Source organism: Monomorium pharaonis, chromosome 7 (genome assembly GCF_013373865.1).
Source record: "Monomorium pharaonis isolate MP-MQ-018 chromosome 7, ASM1337386v2, whole genome shotgun sequence".
Lineage (NCBI taxonomy): Eukaryota > Metazoa > Arthropoda > Insecta > Hymenoptera > Formicidae > Monomorium > Monomorium pharaonis.
Genome location: NC_050473.1, coordinates 1,571,816 through 1,585,697, shown reverse-complemented (window position 1 = coordinate 1,585,697; position 13,882 = coordinate 1,571,816). Strand labels below are relative to the sequence as shown.

At 30.4% G+C, this 13,882-nt stretch overlaps 2 protein-coding genes and 1 non-coding gene across 6 annotated transcripts; 1 reads left to right on the top strand and 2 right to left on the bottom strand.

Annotated features, from left to right (window-relative positions):
- Positions 1-78: 78 nt before the first annotated feature.
- LOC105838672 (NADH-cytochrome b5 reductase 2) lies at positions 79-4,374 on the bottom strand. 2 transcript variants are annotated; one of them, XM_012684399.3, is made up of 4 exons: positions 3,965-4,374; positions 1,654-1,983; positions 1,395-1,583; positions 79-1,280 (listed from the first exon to the last, which is right to left on the bottom strand). In XM_012684399.3, exons 1-4 carry the CDS (start codon positions 3,986-3,988, stop codon positions 897-899), a joined length of 927 nt encoding a protein of 308 aa, XP_012539853.1. In that variant the 5' UTR covers positions 3,989-4,374; the 3' UTR covers positions 79-896. The 2 variants fall into 2 exon arrangements, with proteins under 2 accessions (XP_012539853.1, XP_012539854.1); XM_012684400.3 differs by lacking the exon at positions 3,965-4,374 and adding an exon at positions 2,380-2,700.
- Positions 4,375-5,976: 1,602 nt separating this feature from the next.
- LOC105828417 lies at positions 5,977-8,929 on the top strand. The gene is made up of 7 exons (XR_004964124.1): positions 5,977-6,295; positions 6,538-6,542; positions 7,360-7,546; positions 7,781-8,029; positions 8,160-8,294; positions 8,369-8,474; positions 8,556-8,929. It is a non-coding gene; the product is annotated as an uncharacterized LOC105828417 (transcript).
- LOC105828416 (anaphase-promoting complex subunit 4) lies at positions 7,634-12,083 on the bottom strand. Of its 3 annotated transcripts, none has more exons than XR_004964123.1 (9): positions 11,813-12,083; positions 11,247-11,626; positions 10,967-11,167; positions 10,509-10,790; positions 10,190-10,410; positions 9,553-10,112; positions 8,995-9,472; positions 8,540-8,672; positions 7,634-7,973 (listed from the first exon to the last, which is right to left on the bottom strand). XR_004964123.1 is itself a non-coding variant. In XM_036289846.1 (8 exons), exons 1-7 carry the CDS (start codon positions 11,916-11,918, stop codon positions 9,027-9,029), a joined length of 2,199 nt encoding a protein of 732 aa, XP_036145739.1. In that variant the 5' UTR covers positions 11,919-12,079; the 3' UTR covers positions 8,468-8,672; positions 8,995-9,026. The 3 variants fall into 3 exon arrangements, 1 of the variants encoding a protein (XP_036145739.1); XR_004964122.1 differs by having other exon boundaries at positions 10,190-10,413; positions 11,813-12,079; XM_036289846.1 differs by lacking the exon at positions 7,634-7,973 and having other exon boundaries at positions 8,468-8,672; positions 10,190-10,413; positions 11,813-12,079.
- Positions 12,084-13,882: the final 1,799 nt, after the last annotated feature.

Genomic DNA, 13,882 nt, shown 5'->3' with positions numbered 1-13,882 from the left:
TATATATATATATATAAATTATAATCTATACTTGAGATGTCTCACAAATAAAGTATTATACAATAAAAAGTACATCTGTACATTTTCAATTTTTTTTAATAACATTATAATGAGTTTAACATTATGCCTGTTCATGTTATTTACATTTTTTTGCACTTAGAATCTTCGCTTTCTTTTCAGCGGCTAAATGTATATTTCAAGTGCAAATATTTTTGAAGGTTTCAAGCAACACGAACAAATCTATTAATAAATGCTTTGAGATACATAATACTTTATATGAATATTCCTTTTTGCACTAGCAACATACTTTATTCATTTATTTTATATATAGATTATTTGTATAAAATAATATATGCAAGTATTATTATAAATTGAATAAAGGATTGAATAAAGTATATTTTAGTGATCAAAGGCAAATATTCATTTTACAATGTATTTTATTTGTAACCCCTTTCTCTTACATTAAGCTCTACTTGAAATATAAGAATTAGGTGTCATTTGCCAATCACAGCCTATGTCCCAATAAAAAAATGTAAGCAAAAAAAGGACAAGACTTTTTGGCGAGTCTTGTAAATCTTTTTTAAGATCATCGTTATATGGAACAGTCACTATGCTATTAGTATGAGTGCATTTCAATGATTAAGTTAATAATTTTTATGGCAATTTTCAATACTGTTTAAGGTTTTTATGAATAAACTTATTTTTTTTCTAATAGATCTTTCTGACATTTTCGAGCACATTTTCGAGATCTTTCATTAGTGTGTATGTATAGAATCGATTATATATTTAATTAAATAAAAAACCTTTAATCTTTAATTTTACTGAAGTACTAAAAGCATGTAAATTTCCATCAAATGCAACTGTCTACTGTATTTGTGATCTTAATGATAAATCAATTAATACGCGAATCGTAATTTACTATCGTAACCAAGTTTATCGAGATTCGGAGTACAAGCAAAATTGATCATCGGAGGTGGCCCGCACATTAATACGATAGTATCAGGTGATGGTGGAAACATATGCTTTTCTATCATATCAGTGCTTATGTATCCCGTACTATAAGACCATCCTTCGCTACTCGAGTCTAGAGTATACCAAAGTTTTAATTTATTCGGATATTTTTTGGCGATTCCATCTAATTCGTTTTTCAACAAAATGTCTTTTTCTGTTTGATTGGCGAACAGCAAAGAGGTTTGAGTTTCGTCTGTAGGATCCTTTATTATCGCGCGAATTAGCTGCAGCATCGGTGTGATGCCCGTACCACCAGCGAGCATAACCATCTGTACAGATTTACATAAACTTGTCATTTACATGTGTCAAAAACAGAATTGTTCTTAATATATAATAACAATAAAAATTAATAAAAAAATATATATATATACAGCAATACTTGCTTTTTTAACATTATATTCCACAGGTGGTTCCTTCCTAAGAAGTTTTATACTGACTTTTCCATGTCCTTTATAAATCAGTCTACCAGATGGTCCTCTAAAGTCAATGGTATCCCCTATTTTCATGTTTTCCAAATATTGAGACATTTTTCCTCCTTCGGGGAATTTTGGATGAACATTTTTAAAGTATACCTATATAAATCATGCACGATTAAAACATGTTTTCTCTCATCATCCAATCCTATATTGTTATTTTATTTACCTTAATAACAAGATCAACATAGCCTCGATTATCATCACTTGAAACAGGTGTATATGATCGTATTACAACCTCTTCTCCAATTTTTGCTGTTAAATGTATATGTTGACCAATTGGCAAACCCAAAACATGATTTGGCGTTGGTAATCCAAATCTGAACTTTCTGGTATCATGACTTATTATCTCTTTTTGGATTAAAGGTAAACTATACTTAACTACTGGATCAACCAGTAATATTGGCGACTTTTTCTTTTTGTCATTCCAGGATTTATATATTTTAAATGCTACTCCTATAACAACCACCGTTCCTATCGCAGCCACGACTGGAAGCATCTAAAAGCATAAAATTTTACCTTAATATTCTTGAGTTGTAACAAAATTCTTCCTTTTAAAGTACAAATGTGTTACTTTTTACATTTTTTAAAATGTTACATAAGGCAAGAGAAAGAGAGAGATTCAATTAAATTTCAGATTTTTACAAATTAAGCTTCAAGAATATAAATAGAAAAGTAATTTCCTACATAAAAATTAATATTTGCATTTAAAAAATCGGATCTCTACGAAATAATCACAAATCGATGGATGCATCCCAAAATTGTCAAGTTACCCGACTTGAGTTGTTGTTAAAGAAAAAAAAAAACACCACGTCTACTGTGTAAATCGTTGTGGCAATAATCACATAACAATATCATGATATCGGATGAATCGAGTCGTTTTGGCAGGACTTACCAACGCTCGTACATTCGACATCGCAACCGACGGTGCACGTGGACCAGATCGAGGTTAAAGGACAACGCGATGGAGCCAGTGGAAGTCCGCGTACCGCGTAGACGCTTCACGACGCAAGTTGACGCAATCGGGATTGCAGATCAACTTTCGTCAGAGCGATAACTCGCCGGCGTGGCGTCTACGGGTCAATGGGACGAGTGCCGTCAACTCCGGAACTCGCTCTAATCCGTTAAAATAGACTCGGCTTCTCACGTTTTCGGAATATAGGACCGTTAGGCGCGCGTATTATTTATAGCCGCATTTACCCGCGGCAATATTACGTTAAGCTGAAAGCGCGTGGTTTTGTCATCGGCTGATCTATATGTGAGAGATAGCCGCACAATCGGTCTTGCCACATGTGGATATCTCGATCAATGCATCTCATTATTATAAACAATTATAAATTTCGCGCAGTCAGCCAGGAATACAAAAAAATGTCAAACTTGACGATTGTTTTACTAATTCATCATTGCACACTGATTAGATCATTTGTTTACATTTCGTTCAATTAAATTTATCATCCGGCCTTGATCTGATTTGAATTGTATTTTTTTATTTTGTGCCGTTGTATATTTATTTATTTCTTTTTCCTGAACTTTAAGGGTGTATTTTGATATATATGTGTCACATAATTCAAAGTGTTACTAAAAAATAAAATTTATTGTCCTATTATTGTTTGAGTATGTGTAAAATTGGACCATAATTCTCTCATTGGTTTAAAATTTATTAAATTTTTTGTTTAATTCTTAATTCTCATATAAAATCATGTACATTCCACTGCTATTACAGGGCGCTTTCCAACAAGTGACACGAAAAGACATAGTGTAACACAGTGGATTATTTCATCCTTGTTTAACATTGACAAACAACAAGAATGAAATGATTCACTGTGTTACACTGCGTCCTTCGATCGTATCGCTCGTTGGAAAACGCTCATATATAATATTATAGTTATTTGCCTCTTTTAAAACGATTGAGCATATTTAATTCTAAATTTATTTTAATACAATCATTATCACAAACAAAATACAAACACGAGAGCGCTTATATAACGATTATCATATCAATTATTTTTCTTGCTGATTATGTAAAAACATGGTTGCATTGAGTTCTCTCTCTCTCTCCCTCTCCCTCTCTCTCCTTCTATTACGTTTCTGTAAATGGGTACATTTCGTCTCATGCATGTTGCGCATGATACATGAGCATTTATCCTTGTTCAACAAGAATAAGTGATGCATCATGCGCATTACGCGTGAATCGAAAAAAAACCTACACTCAATACATTAATTTTCAAGACGCAATTTATGCTCCAACATGCATTCAAAAAGATTCATCCGCGTCGAGATTTAATACATCGATTAATCAATAATCCACAAATATGACCTGCGTACGTAAAGTGCAGTATCAGTCACTGATAAAATGGTTGTTCAGCGGCGTGTATTATTGACGAGTGTATTGAATTAAAATAAGCGAAAAATAATTGAAACTTTTTTTTAAATCCTGACAAATAACAATTTATCTTTTACGATATATAAAATATACGTACTTCAGAATTGGTTGTCGCGTCCATTATTCTATTTCAGTTTCATCAAAGGATGCGCGTGTACACAAATTGCTGCAGTTTCTCGAATAGTTTTAAACTGTTTGACTTTAAGCAGTCCGACGCACGTTATGTCATTCGACTGAAAGAAACAGTCAAATAAATTTATTCACGAGAGAGATTTATTCTTTGGTCTTTGGATTTCCGAGCGAGAGACGAGTAAGAAATGAAAGACTGCTCTCGAGTACATGTCTAGAGAGAAAGAGAGAGAGAGAGAGAGAGAGAGAGAGAGAAAGAGAGACACATATCGCATATCCCAACATTGTTATCACCAACAGTAGTGGAACTAACATTTTCTGCGCACCGCTCCTACTTTGTTTTATAAAGAGAGACATTTTACGGCAATTTAGGGAATTTGTAGGCTTATTTTGATAACTTAAATTTACTTTCATCTATAGTGCACGCAGATTATAATAATACTAAAAGTGAAAAACAATACGATAATATATGTGAAAAAAATTATTAGAATATTATAATGCGAATAAATTTCTATTTTTTTCTTTCCTTTTTTTCTCTTTTATTTCCTTTCCATTAAAAAAAAAATTTTTCCTCCTTTCGTATATCCCCCTCCCCCAGATAGCACAAAATATTATCATAAATATTTATAAATATTTTACAAATTTATTTTCAAAAAATATTTTTTAAAGATTATATGATTATTTTCATAAACCATTTAGAAATGATACAAAAATTAATTATTATCAACAATATTATGGAATATATTTTTAAAATGTACTAAAAAATATTTATGATATGGTATATAAACTTGAAATATTTTTTATATTCTTTGATAATAATATGGTATAAATATTTATTTTAAATATTTTCATAAATATTTATCATAATTTTTTTTATACCTGACAAACTCGGACATAAAAATATGTACAAAATATTTATCATAAATATTTTTCCTTCTTATAAATATTTTATAAATATTTTATAAATATTCTGTGCTATCTGGGATATTCCGTGTTATATTCTTGCATTCGTCTATTTCTGCTTCGTTAATTTTTTTTCAAAAGAAAATTTCAGGCTACGATGCATTAATGCCTAGCTGCATGTTATAGATACATAACTGTCGTTTAGTGATCTCACAGTGACGTTTTCTTACACGAATGCTTCTATTGGCCGTTGGTAAACAGCAGACAGTTAATTTATCTTTGGCAGTTCAATAATGCAATAAACAAATTTATATTTTGAATTCATAATAATTGATCCGAGTTTTTTCCTATTTTCTATATTAAATCACTTTTAATTGCCACTCTGTAAATTGATCCTTTCTCTGTAAATTAAATTTGCATGTTGCTTAATTTATGTTATAGTTGCATTCTATATTACGTTTAGGCCGTATTTAGGTTTGCGAATGAATAGAAAATAGCATGCAATATTTTTATTCTGCTTATTAGAATTGTAAGAGTGAGGAATATTTTATTTTAATAAAAATTAAAAAAGGAAATGAAAAGATTTGACTAGAGGCAAGAGCTTTAAATGATATTTTTGGAATAAGGAGGAGTTTCTGTAATTTATAAGTCCATGCAGTCCAGTGTAACTTTATCACACTAGCACGAAGAATGTACGTAATAATAATAGATCACTGTAAAAAATCATTGAAGTTCATGCGACGTAAAAAATTTTACGTTTGGTTTTCTTATCACCTCAATATCTTATTAAAAATTTAATTGTTAAATTAATATATATTTATTGACTCAATTAGAAAAAATCAATTAATATGTATAACAACATAAAATAATTGTTACTATTAATATTTATTTTATTTTTTTATAATCATACTTTCAAAAGTTCACGTTAGCTCTGCATTGTTTTCATATTTATTTAAAAAAAAAGACGAAATTAAATCTGCAATGTTATCTTATATTTATAAATTCTTTTAAAACACTGCAGCGTTTGATAAATTGATAATACCCGTCGATAATACTTTGTCGGTAAAACAGACTATTGTAGCATGTTTATTATCAGGAGGAGTAGAAGGTTAGAATTGTCAAAAGTCAACGTACGAATGTATGAGTTTTATAAAGCTGTATATTATTAATTAAATATAAGTCTTCCATGGCGGTTTTACATCGCGCCTTGCTCACGTGGTTCAATTTGCTTATATTCTTAATTTTATTGGTCTTGAGGCTTGACCAAAGAATACAATGGAATTGGGTTATAGTTTTCATTCCAATGTGGTTCTACGACAATATTCTTCTTATTTATATTATTTTTAACATGATTTCTCACTGCAAGAACGGGCGTATCAACAGTTTGCAACGAGAAGTAAGTTTTTCATGGCTTTAACAACCTAATGAGATATAATTTTCTTTTGTCTTTTTTCTCATAATTGGAAACATTTTATTCAATTTGTATTAATGCATGCTTTTATTTGATAAAAGAATCCAATATTTTATATAAACAGAAGAGCATTTTTGCAATTGAAAAAAATCTCTATATAATAAATTTTCGACTAATTAAATAAAGTCAGGTTTTAATATATGTATGATAAAAACAAATTCTTTCAGGCATGGTACATGGTAGCTGTGCTTTTAATATTATGCGCTGAAATCTTGATTTGTTTGAAATTGGAAGCTCCTCATTGGTCTCTACCAGCCAAAGCAGTACTGGCACCATTCTGGCTGCTTCTTCCAGTACTAGTAGTAGACGTCTTCATCCATTTGATACACCAATCTAGATATTGACAATTAACGAGCTTCAGTTTATTTCAAATTACTTAAAAGTATATGTTATATTAAAATACTGTTTGTAAAAGTATACGTTATATTAAAAAATTATTTTGTATTTTGTATATAACTATTGTAATATTATTTGCTATATATGTATATATATATATATTACATTATATATAAACACACACACAAAATCAAATGCATAATTAATGTTAATGTATTTATTATTTTTATAAATAATTCAATTTACATTTTACCATTATATTAAATAATAAAACATTACGTTTGTTTCATCCATATATATATATATATATATATATATATATATATATATATATATACATATATATATATATAATATAGTATAAAAATATATAAATATTTTATATCTGTTGAAGTTATTCATTTATTTATTCAAACATAAGATTCTCTCCATAAAAGTAGATTGATTTACAACAGAATCTTTGAAAATGTATACCAATTGCAAAGTATAAGTCTAGTCTACTATAAATACTTAGTATTGCACAAGGCCAAATAGGACAGTTAAAAATAAATAACTCAAGTAATGGCAGTGCTTGTTGTAGCAATCTTCTCATCAGTAAATGAAATTGCGTTTTCCAATTTAAAATCATTAATTTATATTGGTGCTGTCGTCAGTGAATTCAATTGCATAGAAGAAATAGAAACAAGTCAACTGAGAAAGACAAGAGAGAGAAAAAATTGCTTTTACGATTACATAACATTCACTCAAAAAAACATTTTTGTGTACTGTGTAATTAATGTGACAATTATCTGTGAACAAACTGGTTTTGCAGCAATTGTGAAAAAAAGGTAAACATTAAGTGTAATTAGAATGTAATAATGAAAGAAGACAGGCTAAAATAATATCTAACAGTTTGCCAACATTGACTAGCAGAATATCATAATTGAATAAATTTCTGTACATGTTTATTTTCTCGAATATTCATTTTTTTACATGTAATACAATTTAAATAAATAAGAAAAAATTTGTAATTGACTTTTTCTGATATTCAACTGTGAAGTAATATATGGAAATATTTATAATATCGATTTTTAGGTGACCATGTGGCTTTTTGTACTTTTTTATTCATTATTTATATTACAAAAATCCGAAACTGCAAATGACTTAGTAACAGTGAAAGAAGTGATAGCTGGACACTTGGCTGAGCTTCCTTGCTTAAGTATTGATGACCATCATCGTTTCATGTTCTGGCAATTTGGAACTAACAATGTTATTGGCCCAGGAAATCCTTTAAATGAAAAGAAATATAATTATGAAGTATTAACTGGCACGCTTCAAATCAGAGTAAGTTTATAGGTATATTTTAATGTATCATACTCTAAAATTCTTTTCTTTTAAAAAGACACTTGTATGTAGGCGATATATAACAAAATTTTATGTTATTATTTTATAATATATTTTATAATTTTTATAGGGTGTATCGACAGCAGAATCTGGGTTTTATAAATGTTTTTCAAAAGGCCTATTTGATGATTCTCAATTAAAAGTTAATTCTGTTGAATTAATAGTCACAAACGATTGGGAGCAACTTTGGGAAAATGATTTTGAGGTACTTTAATACATAACTTATATAAAAACAATCATAAGGTTTTAAATTTTATTAAAAAATATAATTATAAATAGACAAATCTGTTACGGGGAATGACTGCTGTTATGGTATTGGTGGTTGCAGTAGCTGTTGTTCTTCTAATTATTACTGTTAAGAGAAAAAGAAGTCAAAGATTCTTTGGTAATTTTTAATAATAATTACTATACAAAAAATGCACTTTTATATTACAAAGAAGATTGTCTTACGAAATCATCTTTACAGATCTGGACGAATCGAGAGAAAATTCTCCGGTACACTATACATCAGATAATACACCTGGTGTTTCATCAAGCATCGAAAACGTTGGAATGGATAACGCTGTTCTCGATATCGATTTCCCTAAAGTGTTTAAACAAATGCAAAAAGAACAAGCGATGCCATAAGTAGTAATTGTATTATAACACAAATTACATTATATTTTAGTGTTTTCTTTTATCCTTAAATGTATATTTTGTGATAGATATATCGATATCTTTCTTTTATGCAAATAATAGTTTAGTTCATTTTTGCAATACATGTAAATATACTTTAAAAACATATCTTGTGAATATTAACTCTATATATTCAAAATAAATGAGTTTAAAATTAATTTTGAGAAATAACTGAAATAAATTAAGTTATTTGTAGTCTTTTTGCATGCATATATACAAATTATTCATACCTTAAGTATATTGTACATATTCTATTTCTACCTCAGCTTTCTTCCTTATAAAACTCTTGCATGTCAATTTTTGTTGTTTCTACTGGAAAATGTGTGGTAGGTGTAGTATCCATATTTTCCATAAAACGTCCTTCTTCATCATCATCATCTTCTTCATCCTCAGGTTCTGCTTCAGTCTCGAGCAAACGAATCTTTCTATTATTTTCACTTAAAATAGCAGCTACTTTTCGAGGACCGCTGACCGCTAATCGTCTTGCAGATATTCCTTGAAATGGTTTTGGCCACGTTGTACCAATGACATCAGTTATCAATATTATTGCATCATTGTCTTGATATTCAAACATAAATATACCATGTAATGGCATTTGTATGAGAAACGATGCATAAGTCTGTCTATTTAATATAAGCAAGCTAAGATAATCTTGTGAGTAAAATTGCAGATCTACTATCACAGTATCGATTTCTTTTAGATGTTCTCCTAGATAAAAAGAGGAGTTAATTATTTTAATAAAGGGATATTTTTTCAATATACATTATAATTATATATATGCTACTAACCTTGTTTGTGATTCACTTCTATCGTGACCATTTTTGAACCAAGAGACATAGGTTCTTCAGGTGAATACTTTACAGTAAAAAGTTTCAAAAGTTTGCTGTCACTATCGCTCATAGCTAACAAAAGATTTTCATCATTTGTTACAATTTGCGAAGACATGAGAGATGTAAATGATGGTAAAGAGATGGAATTCATCACAAAGTGATCTACCAGACTCTGATAAGCTTCATCAAAAACCTTTTCTACAGCAGCGACTAATTTTTCGTGAGATTGTAATAAAGATAAATTAAAATTCTGCTTTACTATATGTGGATAATTACGCAAACAATCAGTTGTATCAAGCATAGCAGCCCATTCACTTCCTTCTGAAGTCAGGGGAGTCTGTAGATTTTCACGACGTAAATATTGACCCAATTTTTCTAAATTTATTCTTCCATTTGCTCTTGGTTTATCAAAATCGCTCAGAAATTCTGCGATAAATGTTAATTCCTGTTGGCTTACACGGCTCACTTCTGATGGTGCTCTTTCATCCGTTAATTGAAGAATGGCTACGTATAACCATCTGTAAACGCAAAGGCAAAGAGAAATTAAAATAATTCTATGTAAGCAACGACAAATTATTTAATTTTTTATTCATACCGAAAAAATGCTTTGTAATTACGCATACTCTGATCTATAACTTGCTCGATTTCATAAGATTTTGCCAGAAAAGCCTCAGATTCATTAATAGCATTAGTTATAAGCATTTCATCACGTAATCCTAACGCTTCATATGTGCCACCTACTCTCACCATACCTCTTAATTCAGCTAATTGATAAACTAAGGCCATACCGACACTAGTTAAATTTTTTGAAACTAGCTTCTGTGAAAATAATTTTCTTAATATTCAAAATTTATACATACATATACGTAATATACATAATTAAATTTTTTAAAAATATAGTATTTTTACAATACCTGTATGTTACTATAACACATTTCAATACTGTGTCCAAATTTTTTTAATCCTTTCTCTGTGAGATCTCTAAGTAGAAAGGTCTCTAAATTTTTTGTGGGTATTCCAATCATTAATAATTCTAAAAAATCTGCAGACATAATACCAGGTTGATTTGCTTCTGAATATCGCGTGAGTTTTTCATCCATTTCTAAGAGTATTGTCTCCCAAGCTTCGCAAGTGGCCATCAAGGTACGCGCGAGATAATCTTTTAAACATTCTATGTTGGCTTGAGTTTGTGCAACCTAAGACAAAATCAATACATAAATTTCAATCACAAAATTTAAAATTGTCTTTTCATAACAAATTTTATGTTATCAAGTAAAACATTTTAAGGAAGTCTTGTTTTAAATCTTTATTATAAATGTTGGATAAGTGTAATAGTTACTTAATACAATTGTAACATATACTGTCAAGATACCTTGAGAAATGCTGTGCTTTTTTCAAATAATGGACATGATACTCTAGTTGTTTTAATATAGTTATTATCCTTCCAGGTAATCCAGATTGGATTAGTAGATCCACCTGTAATCTGCAAGATTGGCCCATGACCTACAGTTATGGTACCACAATAAAACATACCAAAAATATACATTAATGCTGTACCATTTTTTTGCCCAATCTACAAAAAAAATACATATAGCTATTAATCACAGTTATAGTCACAAATATTAATTAGAATTGTGCTTTATAATATTTACAAACAGCATATCTAGGGTATGAGATAAAAATTCTTTTCGCTCAGGTTCTAAACTGTAACTTCTGATTAAATTAGGCAGAGGTGGCAGGTATTCGCCTGTAGGTTTATTAGTTTTATCACTTGTCAATAAATTTTCATGTTCAGTATTGGACAGTGATAACCATTTGACACAGACAGTCACTTCATTTGTAGGTAATTTGGTTTTATGAATGATATTTTTAGTCTCAACATCAACAAGACACAACAATTTGGAAGTTTCATAGCACACTGCAAGCAACTTTCCATCTGGTCTCCATGCCAAATAAACAGAGGTATCGGATTCTTCTTGAGGACTCAACAACCATACTCTCTGCCATGTGAGTCTGTGAAGGACGACTTCACCTGTAAAGTTTTTTGTGGATAATGATTAGTTTTTTTCTAAAATCTATTTCTCATTGATGTTTGTTAAACACATATGTTAAAATTAAAGTAATTTATTTTTATTTTTTTATAAACAATAGTAAAAAGAAGGAAAATAAATATTAATCAGCGTTTATGGCCTTTACAATGGTAGTTTTCGAATCTAACCTTTGACATTACTAACTGCTAAAAGATCCATTTTCGGTGACCACAGCATTGTCGTCACTTCTGCAGAGAGTTGACGCTCCTCCAATTGTCTCATGGTACCAGCCATATCTCGAAATCCTTTTTAAACCTCCTTTTTTTCTCCTGTAATTATCAAATTTATATTAAGAGCCACTGCACAAGCTCTTCCATAACAAGATTGGGAGCTTTCCAGCAGGACACAGTGGGTGCGTTCGGGGAGACGCTATTAGCGCTACCAGCATCAGGCCATCTTCATTACTCATTAAAAGTAGAACAAGGATAAACTGATGCTGATAGCGCTAATAGCGTCTCCTCGAACGCACCCAGTGTAACACAGTGTCCATTAGTGAGAGAAAGAACATATCAGCGTGTCTCGCTCACACTAGTGGACACTGTGTTACACTGTTGGTCTGTTCTTTCTAGCTGCACTGTTGCACTGGTGCAATAAGTTAGAATGAGAAAAAATATACTTGTCTTAGGCCGGTATTCATAGTCAAATCTTATTTAAAGATCGTCTCAAGCAATGTCTTAAGATGCTAATACGGCTCTGTGATTGGCTGATGACATCTTAAGACAGTACTTAAGATGATCTTAAATATAAGACCCGACTATGAATACCGGTCTTACTTTTGGTCTGTTCTTTCTAACTGCACTGTTGCACTGATGCAATAGGTTTGTTCTGGTTGCCTACACTTTTACACTTTTACGAGAAATATAAGTTCTTATTGGTTTATATTTTTAACCAGCCAATGAGAACTTATACTTTTCGTAGAAGTGTAAAAGTGTAGGCAACCAGAAAAAACCTAATAATTATTGCACCGGTGCAACAGTACAGCTAGAAAGAACAAACCATTGGCCTGTTCTTTTTAGCTACACTGGTGCACTGGTGCAACAAGTTAAAGTGAGACAAATATATTTTTTCTCATTTTAACTTATTGCACCAGTGCAGCAGTGCAGCTAAAAAGAACAGGTCTCATGTGTCTTGCTGGAAAGCTCCCATTATTTATTATGGGAGCTTTTCAGCTTTCCAGCAAGTGACACAAATTGATACAGCAGTATAGTTCTGGACGCGTACAATAGTTTTTGAAAAAGTTACGGTGTTATAATTAATTAAAACATTTTTTAAACAATTATTTTGCCCGGGAAACTTGAATATTGAAGGCTAGACGTGAAGTGCTAATAGAATATCGACAGATTTATTTATTTTAACGCAGTTTTCATATAGTTTGGGACGCGTACAATATGTATCTATACAGTTAAGATGATATAATTAATTAGAACATTTTTTAAACCATTATTTTGCCCGAAAAACTTGAATTTCTAAGGCTACACGTCAAGTGCTAATCGAATATCGACATATCTATTTATTTTAACGCAATTTTCATATAGTTCGGGACGCGTACAATATGTTTCTATAAAGTTCAGGTGATATAATTAATTAGAACATTTTTTAAACAATTATTTTGCCCGAAAAACTTGAATTTCTAAGGCTACACGTCAAGTGCTAATCGAATATCGACAGATCTATTTATTTGAACGTAATTCTCATATAGTTCGGGACGCGCACAATATGTTTCTATAAAGTTCAGGTGATATAATTAACTAAAACATTTTTTAAACAATTATTTTGCCCGAAAAACTTGAATTTCTAAGGCTACACGTCAAGTGCTAATCGAATATCGACAGATCTATTTATTTTAACGTAATTCTCATATTGTTCGGGACGCGTACAATATGTTTCTATAAAGTTCATGTGATATAATTAATTAGAACATTTTTTAAACAATTATTTTGCCCGAAAAACTTGAATTTCTAAGGCTACACGTCAAGTGCTAATCGAATATCGACAGATCTATTTATTTTAACGCAGTTTTCATATAGTTTGAGACGCGTACAATATGTATCTATACAGTTCAGATGATATAATTAATTAGAACATTTTTTAAACAATTATTTTGCCCGAAAAACTTGAATTTCTAAGGCTACACGTCAAGTGCTAATCGAATATCGACATATCTATTTATTTTAACGCAATTTTCATATAGTTCGGGA